Here is a 20,706-nt window from a genome sequence, read left to right as displayed (position 1 = left end):
GTCACAAACAATGGGCTGATCTGCGTCAGATACACAGCACTGACACCAAGATTTTCATGACTTTGTCGAGTCCAAGGCCAGTAGAAGGTAGTAGATGCTGGTCAGAATGGTTCTTCAACAAAAAACAGTTTTGCTCTACTGGAGAGAGAGGCAAATAATCTCAGGATTACCTAATTTATTAATTGTCTAACATTTGGCCCAGAAGAATTCAACATAAAACCCCTGGGCAACTGAAATGTTTCCACATTCAATCTAATAAATACCTTTTCTAAGGATCCAACAAGGGTAGTTATTATCCTCCAGCAGTGGTTAATTTATATTTCCAGGTATACCATCAGGTTGTACAGGAGATACCCCGTGTGGAGCCTAAAGTCCTCCAGGCACGGACAGCCACCCAACAGTCTATCCAACGCTCGGCTTGTGTTTGCTAAGCGGCTTAGGGTGCCATGGCTGCTAAAGGTGACACTTTTTCCTTACATGTCTGCATTATTACAGGTGCATTGCCATTGTTGCTTTTGTCACAAACTCTCATGCCCAGTACCTACCATTGCTTTACCCTGATGTGCTGTGCTAACCTTCCATAGTGGTAAAAAGGAGGGAATTACCCAGGCAGGAGATAGCTTTTAAAACAGTCTTTGCCTATCAGAAAGCCAGCTCTTTGCTCTCCAGAAGTTTTTTAAGCAGGATGGGAAGAAGCTGTAGATGGGTGACAGCCCCTGTATTGTTACCCAACTACCCAAAAACAGCCGGGTGGTTACAAAAATTGCCGAGTGCTGCGCCTGGCTAAAATGGGCTGCGGAGAACACTGGGCTAGGCAACAGATCTGTTATATTATTATTTAAAACTGATTTTTTTACAAATATCATTTATTATTAAATTGTTAAAATTAAAATGTATTGTGATCATTTATATTTATGGCATGTGGATGTTTTAAGATTTATTATGGCAGCTTCTAATAAGCCCAACATAATAATAAACCCAATTTAAAATACATTTGTTTACGCCAGCAAGCTCCAGTAAAAAAAAATGATAAACGTGCACTTTACAAATCTGGTGTTACGTGTGGTAATGTGTATAGTTCCATATATTTTAATTGTCATGACACCTGAAAACACACCTGCCATGCATTTCAATGCATTACCAAAAATGCTGCAAGTTTGATTTTCAGTTGATTGTGTTGGCAGCCCAGTCAAATGAATGTGTACCATAATGTGTGTCAAGTGCACCACAATGGACTGCCATAGTGTGATTCTAAGGCTTTGTTCAAACCATATTTTGTGTTACCATAATGCCCAGTACCATTAAATTATGACACGAGGCACCCAACTCTAAAGGAGCCCATACATTTTTCTACTATGGGGCTCAGTAAATTCTGATAAAGGTCCTGCATAACTGTTGTAAAAAAAAATTAGTTGTTTGAAAATAAACACAACAGTATAAATACTTCAATCTGTCTTTAATTTAGTTTCCCAAAATACCATAGACATCAACATTTGCCATTTCCATGATTTGGGGAAAAAGGGGACTGAACACTGTGGATATGAAGGATACTTGTAGTAGTAAGTATAAGGTAAGATGAGTGTGTGGTCCATATGAACATTCCTTGAGATTTTTCCTAGAGCTCAGATTGACGGTCTCTGAAATCTGGAGAAGACAACAGCAGGGTATTTTTGTGCCTTCTCCAGGTTGGTTGTTCTTGATCAGTGGTTGAAACTGGTAAAAGGCAGGTGGAGTCATCTCGGCGCTGATGCTTTTTTCGAAATTTTCTTCAGTGTCTAGGATGGGGTTAAAGTCAGGATCCAGCTGAACAAACAGAGGCAGGAATGGCTAGAATAATATCCTCTTCACACCAGCCAAGGCATGCTCTGAACACCATGTGGGCCTTTGCAACCAACTGGCACGTTTCTCCAGCTGGAAAAGTGGCAGGAAATTTCGGCAGCAGTTTCTGTACTGCGGACAGACTGAATATTTATGTTCCAGGGAGCCCAGCGATGGGTTATAGAGTACACCTGTTTTTGGTATTTTCACTGAAACCTAGAAGGTAGATAACTTTTACATTCATCCAACTCTAACATGTATTTGCACATGTATCAGATGGTACATACTCGCTGTCTTTTGGCATCCCTTTTACTCTGCTCAGTCAATGGGAATAAAGAAAGTAACTCGTTTTTATGTATTGGGAAGAGGAGAGGTACTTGTGACTTTCCTTTCTTCCGGGAGTAAATCAGTGCTGCTTTTTGAAACCAAAAATTGATTTGTTTTTCTTATTTACCATCCCTGGGCAATTGATGTTTTCCCACTGATCTCCCAACCCTACACCTGTAACGTATCCAGTGGAGTGTCAATGTTTTGCTGACCTTCTGTAAGGAATATCAAAATCTGGCATTCAGGTCCTTTAAAAGAGTACTTCTGTGTCTGGGGACCCCCGACCCACCCCTGTAAATAGGCCCCTGATCACCTTTCCTGCCCCAATCATATGGCATTATCATCAGGTCCATTCAGAAAAAGACATGGCCACCAACAGCCTAGTTATGTAGATGATGGCAAAGTCAGGTAATAATAATATTAATATTATTATTATTATTATTAATAAACAGGATTTTTATAGTGCCAACATATTACGGAGCGCTGTATATTAAATAGGGGTAGGTAGTATAATGGTCACCCTAGAAAGGACACGACCAGTCAGTAAACAGAGGATGACAGAAAACAGGGATGGAGAATCATGCGACCATCTCTTTAGGTGAAAAATATTGGGGTTTTAAATGTTAAATAGGAGGGTTGTTTTGTTTACCCCAAGATCAGCTTTAAATACTACAAATACTCAAATAATTTATTATAAATACAGTCTATAATTACAGTCGATAAATGTAGCAACTTTGGTAAACTTATTTTTCTGACAAATTTCTCAGGAAAAAATCTGTTTTGCTGATTTTTTGGGGCCAAATTTGCCTTTTGAAAAAAATAAAAATAAAATTGGGGCATTCCATTGATGTTTGCACACAGTGACAATAAATATTTGTTTTACTTTTTGACTTTCCTAGGTTCGGGATAAGTGCAAAGGATTTTCAATACCCTTAGGAGCCCCTTAAATGCCATTAAACTCATTTAAAACAGCATTGCTTTCATTACATTTGAAAAAATGGCAAGATTTCCCATAAATCTCCTAATACCTACATGTCCTGGAAATAAAAACCCTAAATTTCACCTATACCTGCAGTGAAACGGACCTTTTCTTTATTTGAAATGTAATGTTTAAGTTCCTCCCCATTATACTGTGAAATGTTACATAATGGAACCTGTGCTGGTTTGTTCCATTAAGGCTGTGTCAGTGCAGTGCTTGGTGTACATTACGTGCTGTTCGGTGATTTATGGACACAACCAGTGAATAATACATTGTGCTGTGTTGAATTTTTTCCAGCATAGCTCACCCTGAAACCCTTGAAATTATTTGTTTTCTTGAACTTCTTTTATAGTTTTTGTCCGCCAAGTTAAACACTAGTCGGCCAAAACATTAAAAGCACCTGCTTAATTTTGAGTAGGTCCCCTTTGTGCCACCAACACAACTTCCATTCTTTAAGGGATGTTTTCTACAAGAAACCCTGAGGGTGACCTTTGGTTTTTAGCATCAGGACATTAGCAACAGATACCGGCTGGCCTGCCTTCTTCTTATTGTGTACCTTGCTACCATCTTGTGCCAAGTAACCAACATGGATAAGGCTTCCTTCCACTCCATTTCTGATGTGTGTGCCTGTTAAAAGTGCTTTTGGTGGTGGACAGGAACCAGCATAGGTTCTCTTACTGGTCAGAACTTATATCTTCAGCAATTTGAGCTACAGTAGCCCTCCTGCTGGATGGGGCCACAAGGCTGGCTTCCCTATCCCCACTCCATGCACATCAGTGTGTCTTAGGCACCCATGGCCATGTTGCTGGTTCACCAGTTGTTCTTCCTTGGGCTACTTTTAGTGGGTACTAACCTCTGCATACCAGGAACACTCTTCAACCACTGCATACCAGGTACACTATACCATATCTGCCAATTTGGAAATGGCATTAACTCAGCCATAGCCCTCACTATTTGGCCCTTGTAGAAGTCACACTTACACATTTGTCCTGCTTCCAAAATATCACTTTAAAGAACTAAAGTACACTTGCTGCCTAATTTATCCCCCTCCCCTTGAAAATTAGATAATTTGTATAATTCACTTCACTTGTTAATGGTTGTTAATGTTTGAATTGATTGGTGTATAGATTTTAAATTCCTAAATTTTTGAATAACAGAACCTGAACCAAGAAGTCAAAACGATTGGCATTGATGAACCCTGCTTCCCAAAATGGCTTATCGATTGGCTGTCGCAAAAATGTGTAGTTATTTTTGGGTCGTTGACCCTGATCAGGTTTGTGCATAAAAACTGAACTTGTGCCAAAGTGCCCACTATGCTTGTTGGATTCTGGCTTTGCCTGACCCCTTTCTTAATACAGACCACATGGACAAATATGCTCCCAAAACAAATGTTGTTTCAGCCACTTATGGATAAGCACTGCCTTGAGAGGAGACAGCAGCCCTGACACATGAAGCTATCTACATAAGCCCTATAGCAGGCCATATATCATGGAATCGGATTCATTAGATTTACGAAAATTATGTAATACAAAGCCTGGCCAAAACAATTCCCCGTTTTTGTGGGGGTGTAATGATCTGGGGTCGCTTCTGTTAGTCATGTCTAGGTTTAACAATGTTATGTGCCCAAACATTGAAGTCAGCTGACTACCTGAATATACTGAATGACCAGGTTTTTCCAACTATGTTCCCCTTCCCCCTCCCCATTGGCACGGGCATTTTCCAAGATGAGAATGCCAGGAATATTTGGGCTCAAATTGTGAAAGAGTGGTTTGGGGAACATGATTTTAACACATAGGTTTGCCACCATGGAATCCAAACCTTCCCCGCATTTCTTTGGAATGTGCTGGATGTGTCACATCTGTCGGATGTCCTGACTTGCTACATCTTGAGGATCTTCCACACGGCTTTAGGGCTGTACTTTGCTGGACCATTACAGTATATAGCGGTCTGTAAGAATCAATGCCCCACATCCCCAACATGGGTCCTTACTGTCCTATCGGATGTGTTGACTCTCATTGTGTATTTTTAATATTTTTTTTTTTTAGTTTTCTGCTCTTGAGTACCTACTTACATTTTTTTTAAACCTGGTTTTCCAAAACAGTTCTTGCAATGTGGCTGCATAAGCACTCCAGTTCTATTAAATCTCCTACTTAGTGACATTGAGAAGCGTCTTTTCTTATCAGTATTCCAACAAAATATCCAACCCCACTGTATGTATGTGACAAGTCCAATGTACAATGATTTATTTACTGTAGGAATGTGCATAATGTGAGAATAAAAGTCTTATTGACTGTTTGGATATGTGTTCAATATGGTTGGTATTTATTCCTCTATTTGACCTTCCTGGTACTTTTCTTTAATTTGCTGCAAGGAGTGACTGGTATACCTGACCATCACAATCCTAGCTGGCAAGGGTAAAACTATGTACAAGTAATGTATATGCAGGGAGCCAACACTTAGTACCACATCTAGATCTAATATTTGACAAACATCTTTTTTAAGCTAAACACAAAATATTTTAAAGCAAATTTTTGTTCCAACTTTAGTAAAAGTATTGAAGTATAAAATCACAAAATTTTTCTTCCTCTAGTAGGTTTACAAGAGGTTATCTTGTCCTGATGCCTAACGTGAAGCTGATTAAACTATTGTTGAGCATAAGATTTCTCTTCTTCCTTGTGAGGCATGGCTTCTCCATGTGATAAACTGATGTTAATGAAGCAATTGATCTGACATAGTTACTGTACTGTATGTGGTGTCTTACACGAGGAAGCAAATTGATGTGAAACGCGTAGAAAGACACTTGGAACACATAAAAGTATTAATGGCACATCTGATTGCCTCAAATATAGGAAAGGAAAATATGTGATTTTATACTTAACTTTACTGAATTTTTTTCAGATTGACATAGCTTCTTGTAGGACATAGCCCAGTGCTTGCATGAGGGAGTACTGAGGAAGGATGTTGTAATGCTTTTGGAAAATAATGTATGGCACCATCCCACGATACATGATCTGTATGCACTGCAAAAAGATCCACTAATTTATGGTTAGTATTGGCAGAGTTTTTTTTATATTTCACCATTTCATCCAAATCTAAAAGAAAATTGCTTTTATTTATACTTTAAGGCAGTGTTTCACAACCGGGGTTTAAAGGAGCCCTAGGGTTTCTCCAAAGATTGTTAAGGGTTCCTTGAGCAATTGACAGTAACATGAATTATTAGAAGGGGTTTCTTGAAGACCTGAAGGGTTCCTTCATGTTAGAAGTCAGGGCCCAGAGTACTTCAGGGCTCTGACTTCCCAGAGTCAGGGCCCAGAGTACTTCAAAAAGATAAAGGTGTAATATGTCAAAGTTCTGTATGGGCTAAAGGTTTATTTTTGGTAACTTCTTTGCCAAAACAAATGCTGCAAACTCTTTGGTTTTCCAAGTTCCCATTAAACTTACAATGGCTGTCTTCTATACTACAAATGACAGGTCCACTTTAATCTTGTGGGGCAAAAAGAGGTGTCTCTACAGTCTAGGACCCTTTTTATCTTACCCTCATCCTTCTAATCCACATGTTTTTTATATCCCGTCTTTGAGAACAAAATGTTCTTTTTTTCTTATTTCCCCTCCTTCTTTTCCCACAAGTTGCGTATTTCATTGAGAATGAAAACTTCTGCAGACTTCCCGCCATTAACTCCCTCTGAGCCGCTGCTTTGGTTTATCATATTTGACCCACTAAAACTTGGTTTGTCAAGAGAATTATTTCTATTTTGTTTTACTGACATATTTTCTTGGCCAGCAGAATACAATGTGCTTCCAAAAATAAAAAGGGAAATGATTTAATTGGGTTTGTTTGCTTTTATTATGAAACAATTGGTATCTTTGGGACGGCCATGCTCTAAATCCAAAAAAAAAAATTAAAGGTTTGGTCCAGCCCAACCCAATATTTCAGAGGCAGGCCAACTGAAGTTGTAAATACAGATATTTAGTCAGGCAGACATTGTATTGACAACCTTCATAACTATTTCACTGCTTTACCTGTTACAATACAACTGTGCAATGCAGCAGGCATCTGAGTTTGACCATGCCAGCTTTCCCTTTTTCCCTTATTACATGTGGTGTGCAGTCTTTACTTTTCTCTGCAGGTACAGTGCATTGGAGTATTAAAAGTGCATTGGACTTCTCCCCAGCCCCTTTGAGCCGGGCACACCACCGAACACTTTAACAACCACCCGGCTGTTTTTGAGTGGTGTCTGTAAGGTCCGCTCACAATTCAGTGGCCACCACCCGCCTACAGCCTCTTCCCACCGAGTTAAAAAACTTCAGAGACCACTGTACTATTTGGAGGCAATTCCACATAAAATTCACAAATTATAACATGCTGGGGTATTGAATTATAAAAAAGATAAAAAAGGCGTATATTTGGACTACAAACCACCCCACATTTCTTCAGGACACCAGTGTTAAGATTTTAGGTCTTTTAATGTGTTTTGTATTATGAAGAATGCAAAAGGAGAAAAGAAAATGAACAAAAATCCAAGGTAGGCAGGAACACAGCCAGGACTGTGATTAGAATATATATTCTGACAGATAAAAGGAACAAGGGAATGAATGTGTACTTTGTAAAGTGCTGCGTAATATGTCAGCACTATATAAATGCAAGGTAATAATAAAATATTGGCATGCAATATTTGGGTAGATCAGGAAAGCCAAAATGACATTAGAACTCCTAAACCTATATGTGTTGCATAGAATTGATTGGAAAATATTTGAAGGGATGCTGCCATAATCATAAATAATACAATATTTGTAAAACTCTAACGTATTATGTAGCCTCAGCCTTCATACATAATAATATATTTATTATTATTACATGGTATTGGAATCATTACACAACATATTACACAACAAGGTCCATAGTCATATCACTAGCTGTCCCTCAAAGGAGCTCACAATCTAATGTCCCTATCATAGTCATATGTCATTAATACAGTCTAAGGGCAATTTAGGGGGGAAGCTAATAAACCTAACTGCATGTTTTTGGAATGTGGGAGAAAACCAGAGTACCCGGAGGAAACCCACACAAACACGGGGAGAACAGGCAAACTCCATGCATCCATGCAGATAGTGTCCTGGCCGAGATTTAATGCGAACCACTGAGTCACCATGCTGCCCATGCACCATGCTATATATCAAGTATATATTATGTATGAAAAGCAAACAAGCCTAAATATTTAGACAGGGTCCTGTGGAACCCTAGGTTTCCCCCAGAGTTTTTTTTGGTTCTTTTAGCTGTGGCTGATTGTCCTTCCATCTGATGGTGTTTACATATTTCTGGGTCTAATTCCACAAGCATGAACAGATTGATGTTTTTACCTGTCAATAAGGTTGGAATTCATTTTTGTAAGTGCTCTACAGAGACCTCATTATCATTTTAAAGGTTTTTCCGGGGTAACAAGGTTGCGAAAGTCTTGTCTAAAAGGTGAGGGCATAGTATACAATAAGTAGAGAAAATGGAAAGGTGGCTAAAAAGTAATGGGTAAGAGAGAGAGAGATAATACAGAAAGTTTGAAGTAGTGGGTTTTAATTGGATGTTTACCTAATGTGATGAATGGGGGAATTACAGACAATAGGAGTAGTCTTAGTGAAGTCTAGGAGTAATGCATGGGAAGAGGTTATGAGTAAGGAAGGCATTAGTAGGGCATTGGAGGAGCGAAGAGGGGGGCTGGGGGTGCATTTATGCAAAGGGTCAGAAATGTAAATAGAACCAGGAGGCTTTATGTGATGTCAAGGTAAAGTGCACTAGCTTGAATTTGATTGTAAATAAAATGTAAGCTATGTAGAGGAACTGCAGGTGATAGGTAGTACGCAGGTTGGATAAATCTAGCTGCTGCATTTGATAAATTGTAGAAGTTCTGCTCTAGTTAGTAGGTGAATACCAGAGAAAGAGTTTTGCAGTTGTTAAGGGATCATGAGAGCGTGTACCTGGAAAACTTTGGAGAAGTTGTACAAGTAGAATTAGTAGGACCTAGAGATAATGGATGGCTGACATGTAGGATGAAATGATATCCAGGACAGAGGGAGAGAAGTCGGGGGGTGGACAGGTAATTTTATGTGTCATTTTCATACAACATACATGGCATTGTAGGGTGAAGGTTACCCATCCAGGCAGCAAAGGTTTGGTAAGAATACCTAGCTGAGGATGCTTCCTGTAGACTTTACTCTAAATGAGAATTTCAAAGCATTTTAAAATCATATACATAGCCCTATGAATCATTATGATTGTTCCAACTTTTTGACGGCTGCGTCATGTACACATATCGGCCAGTCACAATGCAGTGGTCAGGTGTTGTCGTGATCTATTTTTGGGGTTTGAAATCCAGATGGGTCATAGCCAGGCTTACCTCACCGCCATCGCTGCATCCGTGGGAAAGTTTACACAACTCCAGTCTTCTCAATAGTCCAGCAGGCCCTCTGGGGAGCTTGCTCACTGACAGCATGCTCACAGCATTTTCTCCCAACGCTGCCAAAGACCGCATTCGTGGTGTCCCGTGCATGTGCTGAAATCGATGAGGTCAGTGTCAGCCGTTTCATTAAAAAGCACTTCAAAAACATGTTAAGTCCCCAGCCTACCCTGTCAGGCAGATGATTCATTTTTGTGTGGTGAATAATTTTTACAATTCCCAATTGCCCTCCACCTCCATTCTCACAGCTTGACCTGTTGTAACGCCAACGCTTGCTTGCATTACTTAAAGAAGACATGAAGACGAATTATGGAGGCATTTGCTGCTGATCCCTGTTATTCTGCTTCCGTAGATTTAATTTATAATGTGAAATTGCTAATCAGGTGTAAATATTTCCACTTTACCTGCTCTATGCCTGCTTAAATCACATTTCCAGGCAAATGGCCCCCAGCCATTCATTGCTTGCACCTACAAAACAATTTAAGAGCAACTCCAAAAATTGGCCTTAGACTATATTATGAATATCAGACTATAGCTATGGTATGGACGTTAGATTTTCCTTCTAGATTAGATTTCCTTCTAAGGAAATAGTAACATGACCAAAGTGCTGTATATACCATGTTGGTGCTAAGAATATATAATTATAATCCTAATTGTCAAAACTTTTTATTTTGTTTTGCACTGTGTGGTGAAAGTTTAGATTCTGTTTTATGTTTTGTGTGCCATCCCTCTTCATTATAGACATATCCCTTTACTCTCTGTTGTAACTGGGCAAGTGGTGAAGGGAAATGTTATTCTTTCTCAATTCTATTTAAAAATGAAATAAAAAAGGCTGTTGTTGGACTTTTAATAACATCTGTGGTTACAAATGATGATTGTATAGCACCCACCAAGGAAACACAGACACAATCAAGGTTATTTTGTATATCATACTTGGGCTATGTACACACGTGCAATCATAGTCGTTGGAAAGGATCTTTCACGATCCTTTCTAACGACTAACAACTGCACGATGCATGAACGAGTGCTGTACACAGCACAGTTCTGCTTTATAAAAAGGGGAGGGGGAGAACGACGGAAGCGGCAGCCCACTCTGTTCTCTCCCCCTTTACTTCTATTAAGATCGTTCGCCGTCCATCGTCCGTGGATCCGCCAGGACAGTTGTTCGGACGATGGATGACAAGAGCTGTACACACGTAAGATTATCATCCGATATCGGTCCTGAGCTGATTATCAGCCAAGAACAATTGCACGTGTGTACCTAGCCTAAGTCATAAGGCCAATGTTGAGGGTCTTGAACCATTTTGCCCTTTGCCACCCTACATGGTGGTTTTGTGTTTCGTTATATGTTGCTTGGGTTGGTGGGGTGCTTTCAGTTGCTCTGGTTTTCACAACACAAAAAAAAAATCTACATCTAAAATGTTACTTCTAGTATAGATTTACTAATGTCATCAGAGGAATGTTTGGCTTTAAGGGAAGCAAGCAGCAGTCACCAACCTTTCGGACCTCACTGATCACTAAATTCATATTTTAAATCTAGTGAACCATTAATATGAAATCTTTAAAAAAGATAAATACATTTGTAAAATAATGATCTCTCTAATGGTGCCTGACCAGGACTGAGTTGGATCTGATTCATTGATCAGCTCACGGTTATGTGAAGTATTACTATTGTTACTGTTATCATTAGTTGCATTATCTTTGGTATTACTAAAGAAATGCAAAATATTAGTTTGATTTTGCTCACTCATTAGGGGTTTATTTCATTCAAATCTAAGACCAAACAATAAATGACAGTTATCAAAGTCAAACTATTTGATGTCATTAAATATAACAGGTAAAGAAAATACACAGTTAAGGTCATACTTACCTAAAAGAGCATCTGAGAAATAAACAAAAAAAAACAATGGGATGACAATTGGTATTTGCGGAGCGTGGTGACTGTTGTAATGGTGGAAACAATACTGAAGCGTACGGCCCGGCAATGGTTGCCTCATACAACTTAACACTACACTGATATCACGCTGCGCCTCCCTAGTTTTTCCGTCTCTAGTACAGTTTATGAATTTACTGCAATATAAAGGCAAAAATTGTCATTCAGAATATAAGAATTTATTAGAATATTATTTTTGGTTTTTATTAATAATAAAACATAAATAATGTCCACATTTTTCTGTGGACCATCACTGGTCCTCGGACCACTGGTTAGGGACCTTTGGTATAGAGTATCTTCATACTGATCACATGGTGGAACAGCAGTTTAGACAAAACCCTAGGCAGTTGCTAAACATGAACAGCCTTGCTTTGTTTCTTTATGATCTTTGACAACAGCAGGACAGAAAGTCAGTTAGGATGGTTTATAAACAGTCAATTAGGGTCATTCATTTTACATACAACACTCTCTATAATAAGTGTTATTAGCCTTGTGTTGCCAGGAATATCTGATTTCTAAAGCTGTTATCATCTCTGGGTCTACATGAGTTTTGATAGACCAGAAATGCCAGCAGGACATAACGATATTCACGGATTGCAGAATAGCATTAAAAAAGGAATGTGTGCAGCTTTTTACCAAAAGATGATGGAGAGATTTATTGTATAGCAAGTCACACTTTGAATTATCTACAACAAAAGTACTTATCCTGCAGTTTTATATGCAGTTTTATTCACATATTAAGAATTGTTTTGTGATTGTTAAAACCATATGATTTTATAAGCTGGTTGGGAAGAAGTTGTAGGTGGGTGGCAGCCCCTGTATTGTGTCCCAACTTTTCAGTAACCACCCACAAACAGCTGAGTGGTTACTGAAAAGTGCCGGGTGGTGCGCCCGGCTAAAAGGGGCTGGGGAGAATACTGTAAGAGGTTTTGCTTCTTTAAACTCACTGATTGTGTTTTTTTCCATTTTTTAGGGACCTTTCTAATAACAACATTGAAACCTTGGACCAGGAACTTTTTGAACAATTGCAGAATCTAACAGAAATGTAAGTAAGCATGATTACTAGATCTTCTGACTGTTGATGAATGTTGATGTTTTTGTGTGTTAATGTCTGATATAGATAGAGTTGCCATATAGGTTAGGGTGTATCTAAAGTGGCAGCTGAAGGTACAGCTGCTTCGGGGACCATGAAGTCAAAAGGCCCAAGTCACAGTCCCTGTGCTCAAAATGTTGAAGTTGTGGTGGAAATAGTCAAGGGGTCAATGCAGACTTACCTTTTCTTACCTTTCTTTTGGGAATACAAGGTGTTACTTTACCAGGTTGTTCTGGAACTTTCATAGGGCATCATCTTATATCAGGGGTGGCAAACTCTGGCTAGAAGGCCATATTGGCCCCCCCAAAGGATTTTTTTGGCCCCCAAAAGAATTCTAAATATGAATTGCAGCTTGCCCACCGCTGCATTGAAATAGCACCACTACTACAATTCCCAGCATCACTCTCATCTATAGACCAGCAGGCTCTCTGCCTATGCGTGGCCCTGCAGTGGACTGTTTTATAGATGCACGAATTGTAGTAGCAGTGCTATTTCAGTGAAGAGGGAGTTCCAGCCACTATTTTCCTATTAAAGGCTTGTTCCAGATTGAATGTTAAGCAAAACCTCTTTGTTTCCATATGAAAAGGTTTTATATCTAATGAGAAGGAAAAACTTCCTAAATTTTTTCAATAAACGTACCCGCGACTTTGTCTAAGTTTTTAGTTTTGGCCCTCTGTGTATTTGAGTTTGGCACCCCTGTCTTATATGAATATGCCTGGTACAGCCACCAGGATGACATCTGTAGAAAATACTCAACCCACCACAACTGTGACCCCCTTATTCTAAGAAATGAGCAGATCTTCTTTGTTCTTCAAAGAGCTTCTTATTTTCTTAATATTCTCTTCTTATTCTGCAGGACAGTTGCATCTTGGTGTAATGACAAGTGACCTATATATACTTTAGAAGGGCTTGTACCATTGGATGAAACAAAAAGCTGTACAAATTTCTGAAGAAATAATGTTGTACAGATTGGTATTTTTGTCATTTTGAATTGTTGGAAGACAATATAGTGGAATTTCCCTTTCATCTGGGCTTAGGTCCATTAGAGAGACTCATAGGATGCTTTTCTCTGCTGTGTGATAGTGACAGGCCAGCTGCTGACTGTTTGTGGAAATGACATACAACGTACAAGCTGTTAATTAATTGGATCCTTTGGGGCTCGTTGCAGAAACCTTAGTGACAATCCTTGGTCGTGTGACTGCCGTCTGTCATGGCTCCCTCGTTGGGTGGCTGAGAGCGGAATTAGCGTTGTGCAGGCGGATTCTACTGTGTGCGACCGGCCTTACGTGGCTTCTGGCCAGCAACTCTTCAATGTCTCTTTCTCTAAATCCCTTTGTGGTAAGTGTACACTAAAGAATGGAGTTAAGGGGAAAACATTTCACTAACAATATTAAGCAACCTAATCATCAGATTTTCTAAGCTTGTATGTTTTACAAAAACAATTCTGAATAAATAACAATTTACTAGTAACAATGTTAGGCAATGTTCGGCCACACATGGTGGTGCCACACATTTCACCAAAACACAGAGATTGCGTTATTGTAGCTAATATGTAATTTTTATTTTCTGATATTTTAGGATCTGATCTGATCTATTGTCCTCCCAGTCCTTCATCTGACAATGAATCTGTGTTGATCTTTGTGTCCATCTCCTTGACTCATGCTAGCAATGAGACATGCAGTGCACAATGCTATGCTGAACTCTACAACTACTGGGTTCTAGACTCCAAGCATGGCTGCCTATGTGGTGATGTCTTGCCTGCAAATGCCTCTCTTCGGTGTCGTGAAGTTTGTGACACCCCGTCTCTTGTATCTGGCTGTGGTCTCACTATTATCCAGGATGTCCTCAGGACAGAATCTTTCACCTTCCTGCATGCCTCCAGTGACTTGTACAGACTCGGGGAAGTTGTGCACCTTCAGGTCGAAGCTCCAATCCGTGTCATTGCCCTACTGTGGGATTTGGGGAGCCAGCACTTCAGCACCAGCGAGGTGAGCATTACTCACAGATATGCTCAGCCGGGGATGTACAACGTGACAGTGACCCTGCGCTTCGGCAGAAGAGATCTCCTCTTACATGAAGAGCTCCGGGTGGTGGGCATACCAGAGGAAGTGACACTTCTGTGCCCATCTGTGGTCAGGACCAACGAAACTGTGGATGTCCGTGTGATGACTAGAGGAGGAACAGATGTGGAGGTTCAGTATACTGTGACATCACAAGAAGATATGGCCGGTAAGTTAGCAAATTCTGATGAAATGACATTTTTTCAGCAGAAAGCACATTTTTTTAGATGTGGTTTTATCTGTCGTTTTGTCACTTCAATACCAGAAGTAGTGAGTAGGGTGTATATAGAAACCCTGACAGTCAGAAGAAAAATATTGTACTATTTCTAATACTCCTAGAAAAGTTCATTGCTACCTAGAGTGGGACTTTGCTGTAGACTGAAGCTTTTTTCTGCAGCCTTTCTCCTGCTCCTCTCCTCTGTCCTCTGTTAGGGTAGGGTTCATCTTTATTCCATTGGAATCAATACAGAATCAGCAGTGGTAAAGAAGTTCCTTACAAACATATGTTTTTGGGTGTAACACCCTTTGCTCCAATACTGGAGTTATAATGACTCTGGCTCACAAAGTAATATTTAACTATGTTGTAAAAAAAAAAAAAAAAGACTTTGGTGCACTATATATGAATGTTATTTGTGACCTCTTAACACTCCCATAAGTATGCATAAGTGCAGTCCTTAATTCATTTAAACCCACAATATGCGCAACAATCAACAACCATTGTATTTCAACTGATGGTTTGATGTTGCAATTTAAATACAGAGAGCTGAATTGATGATATTCACACATTTCTGTTGCAAACTTTATACAAATCATTATTTCAGACTTTTTCTGATGAGCATGCTTGTTTTGGGACAGAGTCTTAAGCTGCATACACAAGGGCAATTATTGTCGTTAGAAAGGATCTTTTACGATCCTTTCCAACGAGAAAGGACTACAGGATGCATGAACGAGCTCTGTACATACAGCACCGTTCTGCTCTATGGAGAGGGGAGGGAGAGAACGACCGAGGGGCACCCTGCTGCGCACTCTCCCCCTTCCCTTGCATTAGGATCGTCCGTGGATCCACCAGGAAGGTCGTTTGGAGGACAGGCGCTGTAAACATGCCAGATTCTCGTCTGATATCGGCCCTGAACTATTGAAAGTGTGTATGTAGCTTTAAAGATCACTGAAAAAAGTTAATCAACACAACAGTCGTTATTTTAAGAAGAATGTCATTGGCTTTGTTATATCAGTTTTTCTTTACATTTTTTCTAACCATTGTCCACTAAAATGGTGTCTCCTCTTCTGTCTTGAAGTGTCTCCTGTTTGTCCCCCGGGAAGTGTGGTGTACCCCAGCAATAACCATTGTTACCAGCTGATTTCCGAGAAGGCCGGGTGGTTTGAAGCCCAGAAGACTTGCCAAGAATGGGAAAATGGTGACATGGCGGTTGTCAGCAGTCTCGAGTTGCAAAGTTTTTTAAAGGCTCATGTTACCAGGTATTGTGACCTATGGCAAACCTATGATCTAGTGAACTTAGGAATTTAGGACAAGGGAAGCTCACACCGATACAAAATTATTGACACATCACAGCTATCATTGGGTAAACATAATTCTTTAATGTAACTTTACTTGGCAAGGATTTTTCCAGTGATTGCTAGGAGTTCCTAGAGCAGTGCCCTCTTGATTTATGGTGCCTACAAAGTTCTGATGCTAGCATCAGTTGGCATAGACAGTGGCATCGGACTTGTGTTCATTCTTTCCACTGACTGCCAATATCAAATGATTTTTTTCCAGCGTTGATCATCAATGTAATGGCACCCTTTTGTTATTGATCACAAGCATATTGTGTGTTCTTCCCATGGATCATCAATGTTAGAGGGTGCTTTTCTACTAACTATTAACATAAGGGTTCATTTCCACTTACCCTCAATGTAAGGGACCCTTTACAACTGACTACCAATGTAAAAGGACCCTTCTCCACCTAAGTCAGTTACAGGGGGCCCCAACCACTAATATAGAGAAACACTTCACCTTTTATCCCAAATGTAGAAGGTCACTGTCCCCATTTCTTTTCTGGCCTTGCATAATTTCATTATTTTACTGGATATAATTTTATCCTATGGAGAACGGGGTATTCTTAAGGTTTGGTGTTTGAAGAACATCTCCAGTCCTTTAAATGTATAAAAAAATCATAGGAGGGAATAGTGCATACAGGTATACAAACAAAAAAAAACCTAATTATATTGGCTTATTTTGGGCCAGAATCAGACATGTGTACAGAAGTCGCTCGACATCATTCATGGTTCCGTCCTGACAGCCTAACAGTTTTGATACTGGATATCAAACCACACCAGTCTGTGTGTTTATTGGACATACCATCACAAACTGTCAGTAGAAAGTGAGAGAAAACTGTATATTATTAATTGTAATATTGTAATATTTATTCTCACATACTAATCAATCTTGGAAACTTAATCTTACTTTCTGTTCCAATAACAGACAAGCTTTATTTCTATTTCCGATTGTGCTTTTGTGGCAAGAAGTAAAAGTAATTGTGCCTAGTGTTGGAGAATGATCAGTAATAACCTCATGTTGATGAGAGGGGAAATGAAGATTCAAAATAAAGCACAATAGCCTTACGTTTACACATAAGAGGTTTCCTTCAGTTGTGGTGGGGGTCTACCAGTTTCTCTACTGCTCGTTCCTCCTTTACATCCAGCATTGAAGTGACCAATGTAGCAATCCAGGGGGAGAAGTAACATCATGGTGTTTGGTCTGCTAGACCGTAGAGAAGCCTTTTTCAACTTTTTACCTTGGCGGGACCCTTAAAATAACTTTTAGCTCTCCAGGGAACCCCTACTGTAATGATTACATCCACAGCTCACAGTATATGATTGTGCTGGCCATTGGGAACAATGTCACCCTTACAGATAGATCAAATAGATGATTGGTGTCACCTAAACTGTCCTGAGAGGCACAAATTGTTTATTGCTCAATGAAGTCCTGAAGACCTTTGGAGGAATCCAAGGGTTCCACAGAACCCGGGTTAAAAAACACTGCCTTATAGCAATCATGGGGGAGGAGGTATTTTACTCCATACCCAGAAAAGCCCAGAATTACCAACAACTGCAGAGGAATGGTGGAGGATTGCTACTAAGGTAAGTATAGCAGTGTCTATTTAAGAAGAATGCAGGTGCCGGGTCTAACTTCATTACTCGCATTCCTTACGGCATATTATCTGCTGTATAATAACTCACAGGCTGCAGCATACCTCACATTATTGATTAGTCAGATTAGTGATTAAACAGAGCTTGTAAGAGTAAATCCAGTTGCTAGAATTTTTTGTAATTCCTCATATAATTTAAATCAATATTAAGCAACTCGCAGCCATCTAACCGTACTTTGATTCCAAGCTCAGCATGCACTGCCATCTCTTGATTACTGTGCTAAGTAGCCATGCACATCATTCAATTAAATCCCTTTTGTTGATAGTGCACGCCAGTTAGAAGTGAAATGCGTATGTAATGCATTTTTCGGATACAAATGATTTCTCTTGTGTCAGGATTTACCTTATATAACATATAATGGCTTTTGCTGAATTAGCACTTGCTGCAGAAAAATCAGTTTTAGCCTCCTAGGCTTCATGAGTGCAGGACAGAAATGTCATTTACCCCAAAATCCTTTTTGGGGTGTACTGTGTGAGGTACATCCATTTAGAAGTGCAGCTTTGGGCCCCTGGCTTGATGAAGTTCTGTTTTTTGCAGAATATTTGCTCAGTCTCCGGAGCAGGAGGCAATGTGCGATTTCCTCCCTAGCAGCCAGCCAACTCCTGGCACAGGCTCCTGTATACACATTTCCCTACAGCAGCTGTGTACAGCTTTCTTCCAGCTCCTATTCTAGGCCCCAAAGGCAACTCGTTTAAGCCGGTCTGTCCTTGGCAGCGGAGGATGCTGGGAGAGGAGAGACACATGTGCAGCCTGGAGTTAGACGCTCTACTCCAAGCCAACTGCTTGAAGAGTTGTACTGCTTGTTCTCACTATCCTAAGCAGATGGCTGGATAGTACGAACGTATATACAGAGACAGAAGTTTACTACCCTCTAAATCATTTATTTCCTTGTGGAGATGAAAGTGTCCCTCTGCCTTTCTGGCACATTGTAGAACGGTGCTGCAAAAAAATTACCTTTATGGCCATGTAATATAAGGCAATCTTGAGGCTGCCAGTTGATCACCAGCTTCCTGATTGCTTAAAGACCTCATACCATTCTCATCACAATTGCTCTTCATTATATGTAACAAAGGCGTTTTTGTTGTGGTAAATGTTTAAGGAAGGCTATTTTCTGCCTGACTGTACCCCTGTACATGAAGTTAACTTCATAGGGACATGGTCTGCAAATCTGGAAACCTTGGATGACTTATAGGTCCAGCTAAATGGACAATATTTCACATTTTACTGCTTTATGGTTAAAGTCTCCTCTCCTTAACCCCTTCCCTCCCTTGTGTGTTCTATCTAAAACTCGAAAGGTCTGACGGGCCCAAGGAATAAAGGCTCAATAGTTTCAATTAGTTTAAAACCACCTCACATGAGTTAGGCTATGTATACATGTGCAATAATTGTTGTTGGAAAGGATCTTTCACAATCCTTTCCAAGGACTAACGACTGCACGATGCATGAACAAGTGCTGTACATACAGCACTGTTCTGTTCTATGGAGAGGGGAGAACGACGGAGCGGCATCCTGCTGCGCTCTCTACTCCATTTGCATTACGATCGTTCATCATCCCTGCATCTGCCAGGACAGTTTTTTGGACGATGGACGACGAGCGCTGTAAACGGCCCTCAGACGATTATTGGACGAGAACCATTGCACTTGTGTACCTAGCCTTAGTTGTTGAGAACCCCAGTGGTCCTACAAAAGCTCTGACCCTATCCCTGCCGAGCACCTTTGGGATAAACAATGAGCTCGGCCTTCTCATCCAGCAAGTACCTAATCTATCAAATAGTTGATCGGGCACAGATACAACACAATATCTATAAAACACAGAAAGGTGGAGGCTGTTGAGAACTCAAGTGGTCCTACCAAAGCCCTGACTTCAACCCTGCTGAGCAAGTACCTAACCTTACAAATAGTTTATCGGGAACAGATTCCCACAGATACATTACAATATCTATAAAACAAAAAATGGTGGAGGCTGTTGAGGTTGCAAAAAAAGGAAGAGAGGGGTGGTCAGTGTCATAGTAATGGTTTTAGAATGGAATGCCCAACAAGCTTTTTATACTGTAGGTCTGGTGGTCTCGTGCAAAGGTCCCGAACCCCTGGGCCGCCGTCAGGTGCCGATCCATAGCCGGTGAGTTGGGGCTACAGAGAACAGGAGCGCAGGCAGCGGGAGGCTTACACTCCTCTGCTATTTCCAGCTAGCGTGCTGGTACCATAACGGTAACATAGAATAATGGTAACATAGAATAAAATAAAAAAGTAACATAGAATAAAATTTTGTCAGAAAGGTTGGTGACTACTGGTCTAGTGTCATAAAACTTTTCACCACATGTGCAGTTACTTGTTTCTAACTAAAAATGCTGAAATACTCCATCTCTTGTGAAACATGGAAATTAATTATGCCATACCTCTGGAAACATTGTGAACATTGACTTATTGCTGTGTCTATAGCAATGATTATCACTCTTGCTATGAAACACCAAGGTCGTGGGTACAGTTTTCAGCAGGGACAATGTTCTGAATTAGTTTTCTCCCCGAGTCTCTCACCAGATGCTTCAGTTTCCTTACGCAGCTCAGAACATATTAATAATTCAAATGGCTTTTGTCCAAAGTATAAAATTCAAAAACGGCAAAAGTAACATTTCCCTTTGGGTACAATATTACAAGATCATTAACCGGCCTAGGATAAAATACAAAATAAATACTACTTAAAAATGACTTAATAATTCCTAGTTAGATTGTGCAGTATCTTTTATTATTAGCTTTGCCAAGATGGATTACTAAAATGTAACAGAAGGAAAATGATGATTTGTTCCTCCTTAGTGCTTTGGGCATTTGGCCATGGGCAGTCATGC

The 20,706-nt window shown here is 40.0% G+C and overlaps 1 protein-coding gene across 1 annotated transcript in view; it reads left to right on the top strand.

Moving 5' to 3' along the window:
• The window catches only part of PKD1 (polycystin 1, transient receptor potential channel interacting), a 113,111-nt gene that overhangs the window by 29,749 nt on the left and 62,656 nt on the right, over positions 1-20,706 (top strand). Inside the window, 4 exon segments of the mRNA XM_072416999.1 lie at positions 12,477-12,548; positions 13,765-13,934; positions 14,175-14,825; positions 15,952-16,132. Of these exon segments, the coding sequence (XP_072273100.1) occupies positions 12,477-12,548; positions 13,765-13,934; positions 14,175-14,825; positions 15,952-16,132 (1,074 nt within the window).

This window comes from Pyxicephalus adspersus, chromosome 7 (genome assembly GCF_032062135.1).
Source record: "Pyxicephalus adspersus chromosome 7, UCB_Pads_2.0, whole genome shotgun sequence".
NCBI classification, from domain to species: domain Eukaryota; kingdom Metazoa; phylum Chordata; class Amphibia; order Anura; family Pyxicephalidae; genus Pyxicephalus; species Pyxicephalus adspersus.
Note: the sequence above shows the minus strand (reverse complement) of the source record. Positions and strands in the feature narration are given on the sequence as shown.